We start from the raw sequence: 20,169 nt of genomic DNA, 5'->3' as shown, positions 1-20,169 counted from the left end.
AAAAATAATTCAAGTAAAAACTATTTCTTACAACTATTACAATTGATTATTTTTGTCATCTTTTTTTCAGACACAATGAAAATAAAGTGATGAACAAAACAGTTTTAAGAAAGACAGTCAACCTGGTGGTATTAGTACTCCTGCTTCTTCCTCAGCTAGTATACCCCTCGTCCACTGATCTTTCATCAACAGAGTCACCAACCTTGACATCAACTCATCCTGGTGCCACTGATCAAGGATCAACACAGACTCCCGAGCCAGCCAACGCGGGGCAAATATTAAACAATGTCACATCCGACGTTATTTCCTCAACCGAAAGTGTTCAACAATCATCCGAAGTCACTTCGGATTCAAGTACAATCGTTTCAGATAGTACATTATCTTATAAAACAGAGACCTCTAGCAAAAGTTATGTGGAAAGTTCAACAAGTTTTTCAGAAGTTAGTTCATCAATTGGGATGGAATCAACTTCCAGTTCATCTCAAATGACGGATGAAACATCGGCAATATCAACTGTTAATACCTTAGAGCACTCGATACCGGTGACAGAACCTGCTCAAATAACATCAACAGAAGAATCTACAATTGCTCAAGATAAAACATTCCAAGCAAGTACACAAGTTTTATCGTCAACACAAATTTTAACAACACTATCGGAAGTTGATACTTCTGAAACATTGATTTCGCAAACAACATCCAATGAAAACTCGGAAACGACGAGTCAAAGTACAGGTACTGGTACAGAAAGTACTTCAACTGCTCCTGAAACATCATCACTGGCAGGCTTGTCGACAGAGACCACCACAAAAGCCACTACTTCTACGAAATCTATTTCAAGCTCTACCATTTCGGAAGAATCCACTACCACACAATCAGGTGCACAGACGGACACAACAACCCTGGAAACAAGTTTAACATCTACTAGTCAATCAAGTGAACAAAGTACTACTTCAGCTAGCTTATCAACAGAACAAAAAAGCAGCAGCGATGGGTCAGCGTCTGAAACTTCCTCTGATCAGCCCTCAAAATCATCGTCAAGTAGCACAGACAGTACCGTTGCGTACACTACTACTAACATTGATGAAACCACGGAAGCTTTGATTGAAGATACATCCTCGCAGTTAGCAACACAACCTGAAACTTCTTCCGTTACAAGCTCAACGGAAACCACTGGCGAAACTTCGTCGACCATACAACAAAGTACACAATTGCCAACATCGCAGGAAACAACAACATTGACTTCTACACTCACAAGTCAGGAGAGTACAAGTGTGGCCACATCGGTCTCTACAGAAGGAACCTCTACTGAAACCTCTGCAAGCGCTGGTACAGAAAGTACTTCAACTGCTCCTGAAGCATCATCACTGGCAGGCTCGTCGACAGAGACCACCACAGAAGCCATTACTTCTACGCAATCTATTTCAAGCTCTACCATTTCGGAAGAATCCACTACCACACAATCAGGTGCACAGACGGACACAACAACCCTGGAAACAAGTTTCACATCTACTAGCCCAGCAAGTGAACAAAGTACCACCTCAACTAGCTTATCAACTGAACAAAGTACCACCAGCCAGGTGTCAGTGTCTGAAACTTCCTCTGAGCAGCCCTCAACAACATCTTCCAGTAGCGCAGAAAGTACAGCTGCGTACACCACTACCACCAGCGAGACAAGCACTGAATCTTTGACTGTAGAAACAACAACGCCGTCAGCAACACAACCTGAAACTTCTTCCGTTACAAGCTCAACGGAAACCACTGGCGAAACTTCGTCGACCACACAACAGAGTACACAATTGCCAACATCGCAGGAAACAACAACATTGACTTCTACACCCACAAGTCAGGAGAGTACAAGTGTGGCCACATCGGTCTCTACAGAAGGAACCTCTACTGAAACCTCTGCAAGCGCTGGTACAGAAAGTACTTCAACTGCTCCTGAAGCATCATCACTGGCAGGCTCGTCGACAGAGACCACCACAGAAGCCATTACTTCTACGCAATCTATTTCAAGCTCTACCATTTCGGAAGAATCCACTACCACACAATCAGGTGCACAGACGGACACAACAACCCTGAAAACAAGTTTCATATCTACTAGCCCAGCAAGTGAACAAAGTACTACTTCAACTAGCTTATCAACTGAACAAAGTACAACCAGCCAGGTGTCAGTGTCTGAAACTTCCTCTGAGCAGCCCTCAACAACATCTTCCAGTAGCGCAGAAAGTACAGCTGCGTACACCACTACCACCAGCGAGACAAGCACTGAATCTTTGACTGCAGAAACAACAACGCCGTCAGCAACACAACCTGAAACTTCTTCCGTTACAAGCTCAACGGAAACCACTGGCGAAACTTCGTCGACCACACAACAGAGTACACAATTGCCAACATCGCAGGAAACAATAACATTGACTTCTACACCCACAAGTCAGGAGAGTACAAGTGTGGCCACATCGGTCTCTACAGAAGGAACCTCTACTGAAACCTCTGCAAGCGCTGGTACAGAAAGTACTTCAACTGCTCCTGAAGCATCATCACTGGCAGGCTCGTCGACAGAGACCACCACAGAAGCCATTACTTCTACGCAATCTATTTCAAGCTCTACCATTTCGGAAGAATCCACTACCACACAATCAGGTGCACAGACGGACACAACAACCCTGGAAACAAGTTTCACATCTACTAGCCCAGCAAGTGAACAAAGTACTACTTCAACTAGCTTATCAACTGAACAAAGTACCACCAGCCAGGTGTCAGTGTCTGAAACTTCCTCTGAGCAGCCCTCAACAACATCTTCCAGTAGCGCAGAAAGTACAGCTGCGTACACCACTACCACCAGCGAGACAAGCACTGAATCTTTGACTGCAGAAACAACAACGCCGTCAGCAACACAACCTGAAACTTCTTCCGTTACAAGCTCAACGGAAACCACTGGCGAAACTTCGTCGACCACACAACAGAGTACACAATTGCCAACATCGCAGGAAACAACAACATTGACTTCTACTCTCACAAGTCAGGAGAGTACAAGTGTGGCCACATCGGTCTCTACAGAAGGAACCTCTACTGAAACCTCTGCAAGCGCTGGTACAGAAAGTACTTCAACTGCTCCTGAAGCATCATCACTGGCAGGCTCGTCGACAGAGACCACCACAGAAGCCATTACTTCTACGCAATCTATTTCAAGCTCTACCATTTCGGAAGAATCCACTACCACACAATCAGGTGCACAGACGGACACAACAACCCTGGAAACAAGTTTCACATCTACTAGCCCAGCAAGTGAACAAAGTACTACTTCAACTAGCTTATCAACTGAACAAAGTACCACCAGCCAGGTGTCAGTGTCTGAAACTTCCTCTGAGCAGCCCTCAACAACATCTTCCAGTAGCGCAGAAAGTACAGCTGCGTACACCACTACCAGCAGCGAGACAAGCACTGAATCTTTGACTGCAGAAACAACAGCGCCGTCAGCAACACAACCTGAAACTTCTTCCGTTACAAGCTCAACGGAAACCACTGGCGAAACTTCGTCGACCACACAACAGAGTACACAATTGCCAACATCGCAGGAAACAACAACATTGACTTCTACTCTCACAAGTCAGGAGAGTACAAGTGTGGCCACATCGGTTTCTACAGAAGGAACCTCTACTGAAACCTCTGCAAGCGCTGGTACAGAAAGTACTTCAACTGCCCCTGAAGCATCATCACTGGCAGGCTCGTCGACAGAGACCACCACAGAAGCCATTACTTCTACGCAATCTATTTCAAGCTCTACCATTTCGGAAGAATCCACCACCACACAATCAGGTGCACAGACGGACACAACAACCCTGGAAACAAGTTTCACATCTACTAGCCCAGCAAGTGAACAAAGTACTACTTCAACTAGCTTATCAACTGAACAAAGTACCACCAGCCAGGTGTCAGTGTCTGAAACTTCCTCTGAGCAGCCCTCAACAACATCTTCCAGTAGCGCAGAAAGTACAGCTGCGTACACCACTACCACCAGCGAGACAAGCACTGAATCTTTGACTGCAGAAACAACAACGCCGTCAGCAACACAACCTGAAACTTCTTCCTTTACAAGCTCAACGGAAACCACTGGCGAAACTTCGTCGACCACACAACAGAGTACACAATTGCCAACATCGCAGGAAACAACAACATTGACTTCTACACTCACAAGTCAGGAGAGTACAAGTGTGGCCACATCGGTCTCTGCAGAAGGAACCTCTACTGAAACCTCTGCAAGTGCTGGTACAGAAAGTACTTCAACTGCTCCTGAAGCATCATCACTGGCAGGCTCGTCGACAGAGACCACCACAGAAGCCACTACTTCTACGCAATCTATTTCAAGCTCTACCATTTCGGAAGAATCCACTACCACACAATCAGGTGCACAGACGGACACAACAACCCTGGAAACAAGTTTCACATCTACTAGCCCAGCAAGTGAACAAAGTACTACTTCAACTAGCTTATCAACTGAACAAAGTACAACCAGCCAGGTGTCAGTGTCTGAAACTTCCTCTGAGCAGCCCTCAACAACATCTTCCAGTAGCGCAGAAAGTACAGCTGCGTACACCACTACCACCAGCGAGACAAGCACTGAATCTTTGACTGCAGAAACAACAACGCCGTCAGCAACACAACCTGAAACTTCTTCCGTTACAAGCTCTACGGAAACCACTGGCGAAACTTCGTCGACCACACAACAAAGTACACAATTGCCAACATCGCAGGAAACAACAACATTGACTTCTACACTCACAAGTCAGGAGAGTACAAGTGTGGCCACATCGGTCTCTACAGAAGGAACCTCTACTGAAACCTCTGCAAGCGCTGGTACAGAAAGTACTTCAACTGCTCCTGAAGCATCATCACTGGCAGGCTCGTCGACAGAGACCACCACAGAAGCCACTACTTCTACGCAATCTATTTCAAGCTCTACCATTTCGGAAGAATCCACCACCACACAATCAGGTGCACAGACGGACACAACAACCCTGGAAACAAGTTTCACATCTACTAGCCCAGCAAGTGAACAAAGTACTACTTCAACTAGCTTATCAACTGAACAAAGTACAACCAGCCAGGTGTCAGTGTCTGAAACTTCCTCTGAGCAGCCTTCAACAACATCTTCCAGTAGCGCAGAAAGTACAGCTGCGTACACCACTACCACCAGCGAGACAAGCACTGAATCTTTGACTGCAGAAACAACAACGCCGTCAACAACACAGCCTGATACTTCTTCCGTTACAAGCTCAACGGAAACCACTGGCGAAACTTCGTCGACCACACAACAAAGTACACAATTGCCAACATCGCAGGAAACAACAACATTGACTTCTACACTCACAAGTCAGGAGAGTACAAGTGTGGCCACATCGGTCTCTACAGAAGGAACCTCTACTGAAACCTCTGCAAGTGCTGGTACAGAAAGTACTTCAACTGCTCCTGAAACATCATCACTGGCAGGCTCGTCGACAGAGACCACCACAGAAGCCACTACTTCTACGCAATCTATTTCAAGCTCTACCATTTCGGAAGAATCCACTACCACACAATCAGGTGCACAGACGGACACAACAACCCTGGAAACAAGTTTCACATCTACTAGCCCAGCAAGTGAACAAAGTACTACTTCAACTAGCTTATCAACTGAACAAAGTACAACCAGCCAGGTGTCAGTGTCTGAAACTTCCTCTGAGCAGCCCTCAACAACATCTTCCAGTAGCGCAGAAAGTACAGCTGCGTACACCACTACCACAAGCGAGACAAGCACTGAATCTTTGACTACAGAAACAACAACGCCGTCAGCAACACAACCTGAAACTTCTTCCGTTACATGCTCTACGGAAACCACTGGCGAAACTTCGTCGACCACACAACAAAGTACACAATTGCCAACATCGCAGGAAACAACAACATTGACTTCTACACTCACAAGTCAGGAGAGTACAAGTGTGGCCACATCGGTCTCTACAGAAGGAACCTCTACTGAAACCTCTGCAAGCGCTGGTACAGAAAGTACTTCAACTGCTCCTGAAGCATCATCACTGGCAGGCTCGTCGACAGAGACCACCACAGAAGCCACTACTTCTACGCAATCTATTTCAAGCTCTACCATTTCGGAAGAATCCACCACCACACAATCAGGTGCACAGACGGACACAACAACCCTGGAAACAAGTTTCACATCTACTAGCCCAGCAAGTGAACAAAGTACTACTTCAACTAGCTTATCAACTGAACAAAGTACAACCAGCCAGGTGTCAGTGTCTGAAACTTCCTCTGAGCAGCCCTTAACAACATCTTCCAGTAGCGCAGAAAGTACAGCTGCGTACACCACTACCAACAGCGAGACAAGCACTGAATCTTTGACTGCAGAAACAACACCGCCGTCAGCAACACAGCCTGAGACTTCTTCCGTTACAAGCTCAACGGAAACCACTGGCGAAACTTCGTCGACCACACAACAAAGTACACAATTGCCAACATCGCAGGAAACAACAACATTGACTTCTACACTCACAAGTCAGGAGAGTACAAGTGTGGCCACATCGGTCTCTACAGAAGGAACCTCTACTGAAACCTCTGCAAGTGCTGGTACAGAAAGTACTTCAACTGCTCCTGAAACATCATCACTGGCAGGCTCGTCGACAGAGACCACCACAGAAGCCACTACTTCTACGCAATCTATTTCAAGCTCTACCATTTCGGAAGAATCCACTACCACACAATCAGGTGCACAGACGGACACAACAACCCTGGAAACAAGTTTCACATCTACTAGCCCAGCAAGTGAACAAAGTACTACTTCAACTAGCTTATCAACTGAACAAAGTACAACCAGCCAGGTGTCAGTGTCTGAAACTTCCTCTGAGCAGCCTTCAACAACATCTTCCAGTAGCGCAGAAAGTACAGCTGCGTACACCACTACCACCAGCGAGACAAGCACTGAATCTTTGACTGCAGAAACAACAACGCCGTCAACAACACAGCCTGATACTTCTTCCGTTACAAGCTCAACGGAAACCACTGGCGAAACTTCGTCGACCACACAACAAAGTACACAATTGCCAACATCGCAGGAAACAACAACATTGACTTCTACACTCACAAGTCAGGAGAGTACAAGTGTGGCCACATCGGTCTCTACAGAAGGAACCTCTACTGAAACCTCTGCAAGTGCTGGTACAGAAAGTACTTCAACTGCTCCTGAAACATCATCACTGGCAGGCTCGTCGACAGAGACCACCACAGAAGCCACTACTTCTACGCAATCTATTTCAAGCTCTACCATTTCGGAAGAATCCACTACCACACAATCAGGTGCACAGACGGACACAACAACCCTGGAAACAAGTTTCACATCTACTAGCCCAGCAAGTGAACAAAGTACTACTTCAACTAGCTTATCAACTGAACAAAGTACCACCAGCCAGGTGTCAGTGTCTGAAACTTCCTCTGAGCAGCCCTCAACAACATCTTCCAGTAGCGCAGAAAGTACAGCTGCGTACTCCACTACCACCAGCGAGACAAGCACTGAATCTTTGACTGCAGAAACAACAACGCCGTCAGCAACACAACCTGAAACTTCTTCCGTTACAAGCTCAACGGAAACCACTGGCGAAACTTCATCGACCACACAACAAAGTACACAATTGCCAACATCGCAGGAAACAACAACATTGACTTCTACACTCACAAGTCAGGAGAGTACAAGTGTGGCCACATCGGTCTCTGCAGAAGGAACCTCTACTGAAACCTCTACAAGCGCTGGTACAGAAAGTACTTCAACTGCTCCTGAAGCATCATCACTGGCAGGCTCGTCGACAGAGACCACCACAGAAGCCACTACTTCTACGCAATCTATTTCAAGCTCTACCATTTCGGAAGAATCCACCACCACACAATCAGGTGCACAGACGGACACAACAACCCTGGAAACAAGTTTCACATCTACTAGCCCAGCAAGTGAACAAAGTACTACTTCAACTAGCTTATCAACTGAACAAAGTACCACCAGCCATGTGTCAGTGTCTGAAACTTCCTCTGAGCAGCCCTCAACAACATCTTCCAGTAGCGCAGAAAGTACAGCTGCGTACACCACTACCAACAGCGAGACAAGCACTGAATCTTTGACTGCAGAAACAACAACGCCGTCAGCAACACAGCCTGAGACTTCTTCCGTTACAAGCTCAACGGAAACCACTGGCGAAACTTCGTCGACCACACAACAAAGTACACAATTGCCAACATCGCAGGAAACAACAACATTGACTTCTACACTCACAAGTCAGGAGAGTACAAGTGTGGCCACATCGGTCTCTACAGAAGGAACCTCTACTGAAACCTCTGCAAGTGCTGGTACAGAAAGTACTTCAACTGCTCCTGAAGCATCATCATTGGCAGGCTCGTCGACAGAGACCACCACAGAAGCCACTACTTCTACGCAATCTATTTCAAGCTCTACCATTTCGGAAGAATCCACCACCACACAATCAGGTGCACAGACGGACACAACAACCCTGGAAACAAGTTTCACATCTACTAGCCCAGCAAGTGAACAAAGTACTACTTCAACTAGCTTATCAACTGAACAAAGTACAACCAGCCAGGTGTCAGTGTCTGAAACTTCCTCTGAGCAGCCCTTAACAACATCTTCCAGTAGCGCAGAAAGTACAGCTGCGTACACCACTACCAACAGCGAAACAAGCACTGAATCTTTGACTGCAGAAACAACACCGCCGTCAGCAACACAGCCTGAGACTTCTTCCGTTACAAGCTCAACGGAAACCACTGGCGAAACTTCGTCGACCACACAACAAAGTACACAATTGCCAACATCGCAGGAAACAACAACATTGACTTCTACACTCACAAGTCAGGAGAGTACAAGTGTGGCCACATCGGTCTCTACAGAAGGAACCTCTACTGAAACCTCTGCAAGTGCTGGTACAGAAAGTACTTCAACTGCTCCTGAAACATCATCACTGGCAGGCTCGTCGACAGAGACCACCACAGAAGCCACTACTTCTACGCAATCTATTTCAAGCTCTACCATTTCGGAAGAATCCACTACCACACAATCAGGTGCACAGACGGACACAACAACCCTGGAAACAAGTTTCACATCTACTAGCCCAGCAAGTGAACAAAGTACTACTTCAACTAGCTTATCAACTGAACAAAGTACAACCAGCCAGGTGTCAGTGTCTGAAACTTCCTCTGAGCAGCCTTCAACAACATCTTCCAGTAGCGCAGAAAGTACAGCTGCGTACACCACTACCACCAGCGAGACAAGCACTGAATCTTTGACTGCAGAAACAACAACGCCGTCAACAACACAGCCTGATACTTCTTCCGTTACAAGCTCAACGGAAACCACTGGCGAAACTTCGTCGACCACACAACAAAGTACACAATTGCCAACATCGCAGGAAACAACAACATTGACTTCTACACTCACAAGTCAGGAGAGTACAAGTGTGGCCACATCGGTCTCTACAGAAGGAACCTCTACTGAAACCTCTGCAAGTGCTGGTACAGAAAGTACTTCAACTGCTCCTGAAACATCATCACTGGCAGGCTCGTCGACAGAGACCACCACAGAAGCCACTACTTCTACGCAATCTATTTCAAGCTCTACCATTTCGGAAGAATCCACTACCACACAATCAGGTGCACAGACGGACACAACAACCCTGGAAACAAGTTTCACATCTACTAGCCCAGCAAGTGAACAAAGTACTACTTCAACTAGCTTATCAACTGAACAAAGTACCACCAGCCAGGTGTCAGTGTCTGAAACTTCCTCTGAGCAGCCCTCAACAACATCTTCCAGTAGCGCAGAAAGTACAGCTGCGTACTCCACTACCACCAGCGAGACAAGCACTGAATCTTTGACTGCAGAAACAACAACGCCGTCAGCAACACAACCTGAAACTTCTTCCGTTACAAGCTCAACGGAAACCACTGGCGAAACTTCATCGACCACACAACAAAGTACACAATTGCCAACATCGCAGGAAACAACAACATTGACTTCTACACTCACAAGTCAGGAGAGTACAAGTGTGGCCACATCGGTCTCTGCAGAAGGAACCTCTACTGAAACCTCTACAAGCGCTGGTACAGAAAGTACTTCAACTGCTCCTGAAGCATCATCACTGGCAGGCTCGTCGACAGAGACCACCACAGAAGCCACTACTTCTACGCAATCTATTTCAAGCTCTACCATTTCGGAAGAATCCACCACCACACAATCAGGTGCACAGACGGACACAACAACCCTGGAAACAAGTTTCACATCTACTAGCCCAGCAAGTGAACAAAGTACTACTTCAACTAGCTTATCAACTGAACAAAGTACCACCAGCCAGGTGTCAGTGTCTGAAACTTCCTCTGAGCAGCCCTCAACAACATCTTCCAGTAGCGCAGAAAGTACAGCTGCGTACACCACTACCAACAGCGAGACAAGCACTGAATCTTTGACTGCAGAAACAACAACGCCGTCAGCAACACAGCCTGAGACTTCTTCCGTTACAAGCTCAACGGAAACCACTGGCGAAACTTCGTCGACCACACAACAAAGTACACAATTGCCAACATCGCAGGAAACAACAACATTGACTTCTACACTCACAAGTCAGGAGAGTACAAGTGTGGCCACATCGGTCTCTACAGAAGGAACCTCTACTGAAACCTCTGCAAGTGCTGGTACAGAAAGTACTTCAACTGCTCCTGAAGCATCATCATTGGCAGGCTCGTCGACAGAAACCACCACAGAAGGCACTACTTCTACGCAATCTATTTCAAGCTCTACCATTTCGGAAGATTCCACTACCACACAATCAGGTGCACAGACGGACACAACAACCCTGGAAACAAGTTTCACATCTACTAGCCCAGCAAGTGAACAAAGTACTACTTCAACTAGCTTATCAACTGAACAAAGTACAACCAGCCAGGTGTCAGTGTCTGAAACTTCCTCTGAGCAGCCCTCAACAACATCTTCCAGTAGCGCAGAAAGTACAGCTGCGTACACCACTACTAACAGCGAGACAAGCACTGAATCTTTGACTGCAGAAACAACAACGCCGTCAGCAACACAACCTGAAACTTCTTACCTTACAAGCTCAACGGAAACCACTGGCGAAACTTCGTCGACCACACAACAGAGTACACAATTGCCAACATCGCAGGAAACAACAACATTGACTTCTACACTTACAAGTCAGGAGAGTACAAGTGTGGCCACATCGGTCTCTGCAGAAGGAACCTCTACTGAAACCTCTGCAAGTGCTGGTACAGAAAGTACTTCAACTGCTCCTGAAACATCATCACTGGCAGGCTCGTCGACAGAGACCACCACAGAAGCCAATACTTCTACGCAATCTATTTCAAGCTCTACCATTTCGGAAGATTCCACTACCACACAATCAGGTGCACAGACGGACACAACAACCCTGGAAACAAGTTTCACATCTACTAGCCCAGCAAGTGAACAAAGTACTACTTCAACTAGCTTATCAACTGAACAAAGTACAACCAGCCAGGTGTCAGTGTCTGAAACTTCCTCTGAGCAGCCCTCAACAACATCTTCCAGTAGCGCAGAAAGTACAGCTGCGTACACCACTACCACCAGCGAGACAAGCACTGAATCTTTGACTGCAGAAACAACAACGCCGTCAGCAACACACCCTGAGACTTCTTCCGTTACAAGCTCAACGGAAACCACTGGCGAAACTTCGTCGACCACACAACAAAGTACACAATTGCCAACTTCGCAGGAAACAACATCATTGACTTCTACACTCACAAGTCAGGAGAGTACAAGTGTGGCCACATCGGTCTCTACAGAAGGAACCTCTACTGAAACCTCTGCAAGTGCTGGTACAGAAAGTACTTCAACTGCTCCTGAAACATCATCACTGGCAGGCTCGTCGACAGAGACCACCACAGAAGCCACTACTTCTACGCAATCTATTTCAAGCTCTACCATTTCGGAAGAATCCACTACCACACAATCAGGTGCACAGACGGACACAACAACCCTGGAAACAAGTTTCACATCTACTAGCCCAGCAAGTGAACAAAGTACTACTTCAACTAGCTTATCAACTGAACAAAGTACCACCAGCCAGGTGTCAGTGTCTGAAACTTCCTCTGAGCAGCCCTCAACAACATCTTCCAGTAGCGCAGAAAGTACAGCTGCGTACTCCACTACCACCAGCGAGACAAGCACTGAATCTTTGACTGCAGAAACAACAACGCCGTCAGCAACACAACCTGAAACTTCTTCCGTTACAAGCTCAACGGAAACCACTGGCGAAACTTCATCGACCACACAACAAAGTACACAATTGCCAACATCGCAGGAAACAACAACATTGACTTCTACACTCACAAGTCAGGAGAGTACAAGTGTGGCCACATCGGTCTCTGCAGAAGGAACCTCTACTGAAACCTCTACAAGCGCTGGTACAGAAAGTACTTCAACTGCTCCTGAAGCATCATCACTGGCAGGCTCGTCGACAGAGACCACCACAGAAGCCACTACTTCTACGCAATCTATTTCAAGCTCTACCATTTCGGAAGAATCCACCACCACACAATCAGGTGCACAGACGGACACAACAACCCTGGAAACAAGTTTCACATCTACTAGCCCAGCAAGTGAACAAAGTACTACTTCAACTAGCTTATCAACTGAACAAAGTACCACCAGCCAGGTGTCAGTGTCTGAAACTTCCTCTGAGCAGCCCTCAACAACATCTTCCAGTAGCGCAGAAAGTACAGCTGCGTACACCACTACCAACAGCGAGACAAGCACTGAATCTTTGACTGCAGAAACAACAACGCCGTCAGCAACACAGCCTGAGACTTCTTCCGTTACAAGCTCAACGGAAACCACTGGCGAAACTTCGTCGACCACACAACAGAGTACACAATTGCCAACATCGCAGGAAACAACAACATTGACTTCTACACTCACAAGTCAGGAGAGTACAAGTGTGGCCACATCGGTCTCTACAGAAGGAACCTCTACTGAAACCTCTGCAAGTGCTGGTACAGAAAGTACTTCAACTGCTCCTGAAACATCATCACTGGCAGGCTCGTCGACAGAGACCACCACAGAAGCCACTACTTCTACGCAATCTATTTCAAGCTCTACCATTTCGGAAGAATCCACTACCACACAATCAGGTGCACAGACGGACACAACAACCCTGGAAACAAGTTTCACATCTACTAGCCCAGCAAGTGAACAAAGTACTACTTCAACTAGCTTATCAACTGAACAAAGTACAACCAGCCAGGTGTCAGTGTCTGAAACTTCCTCTGAGCAGCCCTCAACAACATCTTCCAGTAGCGCAGAAAGTACAGCTGCGTACACCACTACCACCAGCGAGACAAGCACTGAATCTTTGACTGCAGAAACAACAACGCCGTCAACAACACAGCCTGAGACTTCTTCCGTTACAAGCTCAACGGAAACCACTGGCGAAACTTCGTCGACCACACAACAAAGTACACAATTGCCAACATCGCAGGAAACAACATCATTGACTTCTACACTCACAAGTCAGGAGAGTACAAGTGTGGCCACATCGGTCTCTACAGAAGGAACCTCTACTGACACCTCTGCAAGTGCTGGTACAGAAAGTACTTCAACTGCTCCAGAAACATCATCACTGGCAGGCTCGTCGACAGAGACCACCACAGAAGCCACTACTTCTACGCAATCAATTTCAAGCTCTACCATTTCGGAAGAATCCACTACCACACAATCAGGTGCACAGACGGACACAACAACCCTGGAAACAAGTTTCACATCTACTAGCCCAGCAAGTGAACAAAGTACTACTTCAACTAGCTTATCAACTGAACAAAGTACCACCAGCCAGGTGTCAGTGTCTGAAACTTCCTCTGAGCAGCCCTCAACAACATCTTCCAGTAGCGCAGAAAGTACAGCTGCGTACTCCACTACCACCAGCGAGACAAGCACTGAATCTTTGACTGCAGAAACAACAACGCCGTCAGTAACACAGCCTGAAACTTCTTCCGTTACAAGCTCAACGGAAACCACTGGCGAAACTTCATCGACCACACAACAAAGTACACAATTGCCAACATCGCAGGAAACAACAACATTGACTTCTACACTCACAAGTCAGGAGAGTACAAGTGTGGCCACATCAGTCTCTGCAGAAGGAACCTCTACTGAAACCTCTGCAAGTGCTGGTACAGAAAGTACTTCAACTGCTCCTGAAACATCATCACTGACAGGCTCGTCGACAGAGACCACCACAGAAGCCACTACTTCTACGCAATCTATTTCAAGCTCTACCATTTCGGAAGAATCCACTACCACACAATCAGGTGCACAGACGGACACAACAACCCTGGAAACAAGTTTCACATCTACTAGCCCAGCAAGTGAACAAAGTACTACTTCAACTAGCTTATCAACTGAACAAAGTACCACCAGCCAGGTGTCAGTGTCTGAAACTTCCTCTGAGCAGCCCTCAACAACATCTTCCAGTAGCGCAGAAAGTACAGCTGCGTACACCACTACCAACAGCGAGACAAGCACTGAATCTTTGACTGCAGAAACAACAACGCCGTCAGCAACACACCCTGAGACTTCTTCCGTTACAAGCTCAACGGAAACCACTGGCGAAACTTCGTCGACCACACAAACTAGTACACAATTGCCAACATCGCAGGAAACAACAACATTGACTTCTACACTCACAAGTCAGGAGAGTACAAGTGTGGCCACATCGGTCTCTACAGAAGGAACCTCTACTGAAACCTCTGCAAGTGCTGGTACAGAAAGTACTTCAACTGCTCCTGAAACATCATCACTGGCAGGCTCGTCGACAGAGACCACCACAGAAGCCACTACTTCTACGCAATCTATTTCAAGCTCTACCATTTCGGAAGAATCCACTACCACACAATCAGGTGCACAGACGGACACAACAACCCTGGAAACAAGTTTCACATCTACTAGCCCAGCAAGTGAACAAAGTACTACTTCAACTAGCTTATCAACTGAACAAAGTACAACCAGCCAGGTGTCAGTGTCTGAAACTTCCTCTGAGCAGCCTTCAACAACATCTTCCAGTAGCGCAGAAAGTACAGCTGCGTACACCACTACCACCAGCGAGACAAGCACTGAATCTTTGACTGCAGAAACAACAACGCCGTCAACAACACAGCCTGAGACTTCTTCCGTTACAAGCTCAACGGAAACCACTGGCGAAACTTCGTCGACCACACAACAAAGTACACAATTGCCAACATCGCAGGAAACAACAACATTGACTTCTACACTCACAAGTCAGGAGAGTACAAGTGTGGCCACATCGGTCTCTACAGAAGGAACCTCTACTGAAACCTCTGCAAGTGCTGGTACAGAAAGTACTTCAACAACTGCTCCTGAAACATCATCACTGGCAGGCTCGTCGACAGAGACCACCACAGAAGCCACTACTTCTACGCAATCTATTTCAAGCTCTACCATTTCGGAAGAATCCACTACCACACAATCAGGTGCACAGACGGACACAACAACCCTGGAAACAAGTTTCACATCTACTAGCCCAGCAAGTGAACAAAGTACTACTTCAACTAGCTTATCAACTGAACAAAGTACCACCAGCCAGGTGTCAGTGTCTGAAACTTCCTCTGAGCAGCCCTCAACAACATCTTCCAGTAGCGCAGAAAGTACAGCTGCGTACTCCACTACCACCAGCGAGACAAGCACTGAATCTTTGACTGCAGAAACAACAACGCCGTCAGCAACACAACCTGAAACTTCTTCCGTTACAAGCTCAACGGAAACCACTGGCGAAACTTCATCGACCACACAACAAAGTACACAATTGCCAACATCGCAGGAAACAACAACATTGACTTCTACACTCACAAGTCAGGAGAGTACAAGTGTGGCCACATCGGTCTCTGCAGAAGGAACCTCTACTGAAACCTCTACAAGCGCTGGTACAGAAAGTACTTCAACTGCTCCTGAAGCATCATCACTGGCAGGCTCGTCGACAGAGACCACCACAGAAGCCACTACTTCTACGCAATCTATTTCAAGCTCTACCATTTCGGAAGAATCCACCACCACACAATCAGGTGCACAGACGGACACAACAACCCTGGAAACAAGTTTCACATCTACTAGCCCAGCAAGTGAACAAAGTACTACTTCAACTAGCTTATCAACTGAACAAAGTACAACCAGCCAGGTGTCAGTGTCTGAAACTTCCTCTGAGCAGCCTTCAACAACATCTTCCAGTAGCGCAGAAAGTACAGCTGCGTACACCACTACCACCAGCGAGACAAGCACTGAATCTTTGACTGCAGAAACAACAACGCCGTCAACAACACAGCCTGAGACTTCTTCCGTTACAAGCTCAACGGAAACCACTGGCGAAACTTCGTCGACCACACAACAAAGTACACAATTGCCAACATCGCAGGAAACAACAACATTGACTTCTACACTCACAAGTCAGGAGAGTACAAGTGTGGCCACATCGGTCTCTACAGAAGGAACCTCTACTGAAACCTCTGCAAGTGCTGGTACAGAAAGTACTTCAACAACTGCTCCTGAAACATCATCACTGGCAGGCTCGTCGACAGAGACCACCACAGAAGCCACTACTTCTACGCAATCTATTTCAAGCTCTACCATTTCGGAAGAATCCACTACCACACAATCAGGTGCACAGACGGACACAACAACCCTGGAAACAAGTTTCACATCTACTAGCCCAGCAAGTGAACAAAGTACTACTTCAACTAGCTTATCAACTGAACAAAGTACCACCAGCCAGGTGTCAGTGTCTGAAACTTCCTCTGAGCAGCCCTCAACAACATCTTCCAGTAGCGCAGAAAGTACAGCTGCGTACTCCACTACCACCAGCGAGACAAGCACTGAATCTTTGACTGCAGAAACAACAACGCCGTCAGCAACACAACCTGAAACTTCTTCCGTTACAAGCTCAACGGAAACCACTGGCGAAACTTCATCGACCACACAACAAAGTACACAATTGCCAACATCGCAGGAAACAACAACATTGACTTCTACACTCACAAGTCAGGAGAGTACAAGTGTGGCCACATCGGTCTCTGCAGAAGGAACCTCTACTGAAACCTCTACAAGCGCTGGTACAGAAAGTACTTCAACTGCTCCTGAAGCATCATCACTGGCAGGCTCGTCGACAGAGACCACCACAGAAGCCACTACTTCTACGCAATCTATTTCAAGCTCTACCATTTCGGAAGAATCCACCACCACACAATCAGGTGCACAGACGGACACAACAACCCTGGAAACAAGTTTCACATCTACTAGCCCAGCAAGTGAACAAAGTACTACTTCAACTAGCTTATCAACTGAACAAAGTACCACCAGCCAGGTGTCAGTGTCTGAAACTTCCTCTGAGCAGCCCTCAACAACATCTTCCAGTAGCGCAGAAAGTACAGCTGCGTACACCACTACCAACAGCGAGACAAGCACTGAATCTTTGACTGCAGAAACAACAACGCCGTCAGCAACACAGCCTGAGACTTCTTCCGTTACAAGCTCAACGGAAACCACTGGCGAAACTTCGTCGACCACACAACAGAGTACACAATTGCCAACATCGCAGGAAACAACAACATTGACTTCTACACTCACAAGTCAGGAGAGTACAAGTGTGGCCACATCGGTCTCTACAGAAGGAACCTCTACTGAAACCTCTGCAAGTGCTGGTACAGAAAGTACTTCAACTGCTCCTGAAACATCATCACTGGCAGGCTCGTCGACAGAGACCACCACAGAAGCCACTACTTCTACGCAATCTATTTCAAGCTCTACCATTTCGGAAGAATCCACTACCACACAATCAGGTGCACAGACGGACACAACAACCCTGGAAACAAGTTTCACATCTACTAGCCCAGCAAGTGAACAAAGTACTACTTCAACTAGCTTATCAACTGAACAAAGTACCACCAGCCAGGTGTCAGTGTCTGAAACTTCCTCTGAGCAGCCCTCAACAACATCTTCCAGTAGCGCAGAAAGTACAGCTGCGTACTCCACTACCACCAGCGAGACAAGCACTGAATCTTTGACTGCAGAAACAACAACGCCGTCAGTAACACAGCCTGAAACTTCTTCCGTTACAAGCTCAACGGAAACCACTGGCGAAACTTCATCGACCACACAACAAAGTACACAATTGCCAACATCGCAGGAAACAACAACATTGACTTCTACACTCACAAGTCAGGAGAGTACAAGTGTGGCCACATCAGTCTCTGCAGAAGGAACCTCTACTGAAACCTCTGCAAGCGCTGGTACAGAAAGTACTTCAACTGCTCCTGAAGCATCATCATTGGCAGGCTCGTCGACAGAGACCACTACAGAAGGCACTACTTCTACGCAATCTATTTCAAGCTCTACCATTTCGGAAGAATCCACCACCACACAATCAGGTGCACAGACGGACACAACAACCCTGGAAACAAGTTTCACATCTACTAGCCCAGCAAGTGAACAAAGTACTACTTCAACTAGCTTATCAACTGAACAAAGTACCACCAGCCAGGTGTCAGTGTCTGAAACTTCCTCTGAGCAGCCCTCAACAACATCTTCCAGTAGCGCAGAAAGTACAGCTGCGTACTCCACTACCACCAGCGAGACAAGCACTGAATCTTTGACTGCAGAAACAACAACGCCGTCAGCAACACAACCTGAAACTTCTTCCGTTACAAGCTCAACGGAAACCACTGGCGAAACTTCATCGACCACACAACAAAGTACACAATTGCCAACATCGCAGGAAACAACAACATTGACTTCTACACTCACAAGTCAGGAGAGTACAAGTGTGGCCACATCGGTCTCTACAGAAGGAACCTCTACTGAAACCTCTGCAAGCGCTGGTACAGAAAGTACTTCAACTGCTCCTGAAGCATCATCATTGGCAGGCTCGTCGACAGAGACCACCACAGAAGGCACTACATCTACGCAATCTATTTCAAGCTCTACCTTTTCGGAAGAATCCACTACCACACAATCAGGTGCACAGACGGACACAACAACCCTGGAAACAAGTTTCACATCTACTAGCCCAGCAAGTGAACAAAGTACTACTTCAACTAGCTTATCAACTGAACAAAGTACAACCAGCCAGGTGTCAGTGTCTGAAACTTCCTCTGAGCAGCCCTCAACAACATCTTCCAGTAGCGCAGAAAGTACAGCTGCGTACACCACTACCACCAGCGAGACAAGCACTGAATCTTTGACTGCAGAAACAACAACGCCGTCAACAACACAGCCTGAGACTTCTTCCGTTACAAGCTCAACGGAAACCACTGGCGAAACTTCGTCGACCACACAACAAAGTACACAATTGCCAACATCGCAAGAAACAACAACATTGACTTCTACACTCACAAGTCAGGAGAGTACAAGTGTGGCCACATCGGTCTCTACAGAAGGAACCTCTACTGAAACCTCTGCAAGTGCTGGTACAGAAAGTACTTCAACAACTGCTCCTGAAACATCATCACTGGCAGGCTCGTCGACAGAGACCACCACAGAAGCCACTACTTCTACGCAATCTATTTCAAGCTCTACCATTTCGGAAAAATCCACTACCACACAATCAGGTGCACAGACGGACACAACAACCCTGGAAACAAGTTTCACATCTACTAGCCCAGCAAGTGAACAAAGTACTACTTCAACTAGCTTATCAACTGAACAAAGTACAACCAGCCAGGTGTCAGTGTCTGAAACTTCCTCTGAGCAGCCCTCAACAACATCTTCCAGTAGCGCAGAAAGTACAGCTGCGTACTCCACTACCACCAGCGAGACAAGCACTGAATCTTTGACTGCAGAAACAACAACGCCGTCAGCAACACAACCTGAAACTTCTTCCGTTACAAGCTCAACGGAAACCACTGGCGAAACTTCATCGACCACACAACAAAGTACACAATTGCCAACATCGCAGGAAACAACAACATTGACTTCTACACTCACAAGTCAGGAGAGTACAAGTGTGGCCACATCGGTCTCTACAGAAGGAACCTCTACTGAAACCTCTGCAAGCGCTGGTACAGAAAGTACTGCAA

At 46.9% G+C, this 20,169-nt stretch overlaps 2 protein-coding genes across 2 annotated transcripts in view; one reads left to right on the top strand and one right to left on the bottom strand.

Annotated features, from left to right (window-relative positions):
* LOC105339124 (dihydroorotate dehydrogenase (quinone), mitochondrial) overlaps positions 1-20,169 on the bottom strand; it is a 270,339-nt gene that overhangs the window by 22,595 nt on the left and 227,575 nt on the right. The gene's annotated exons all lie outside the window — the stretch shown is intronic.
* LOC105339126 (mucin-3B) overlaps positions 1-20,169 on the top strand; it is a 39,137-nt gene that overhangs the window by 3,670 nt on the left and 15,298 nt on the right. Inside the window, exon 2 of the mRNA XM_066077690.1 lies at positions 71-20,151. Coding sequence (XP_065933762.1) covers positions 90-20,151 — 20,062 coding nt within the window. The 5' untranslated portion in view covers positions 71-89. The remainder of the gene's footprint in view (positions 1-70; positions 20,152-20,169) is intronic.

The sequence above is a fragment of the Magallana gigas genome, chromosome 3, assembly GCF_963853765.1.
Source record: "Magallana gigas chromosome 3, xbMagGiga1.1, whole genome shotgun sequence".
Taxonomy (NCBI): domain Eukaryota; kingdom Metazoa; phylum Mollusca; class Bivalvia; order Ostreida; family Ostreidae; genus Magallana; species Magallana gigas.
Note: the sequence above shows the minus strand (reverse complement) of the source record. Positions and strands in the feature narration are given on the sequence as shown.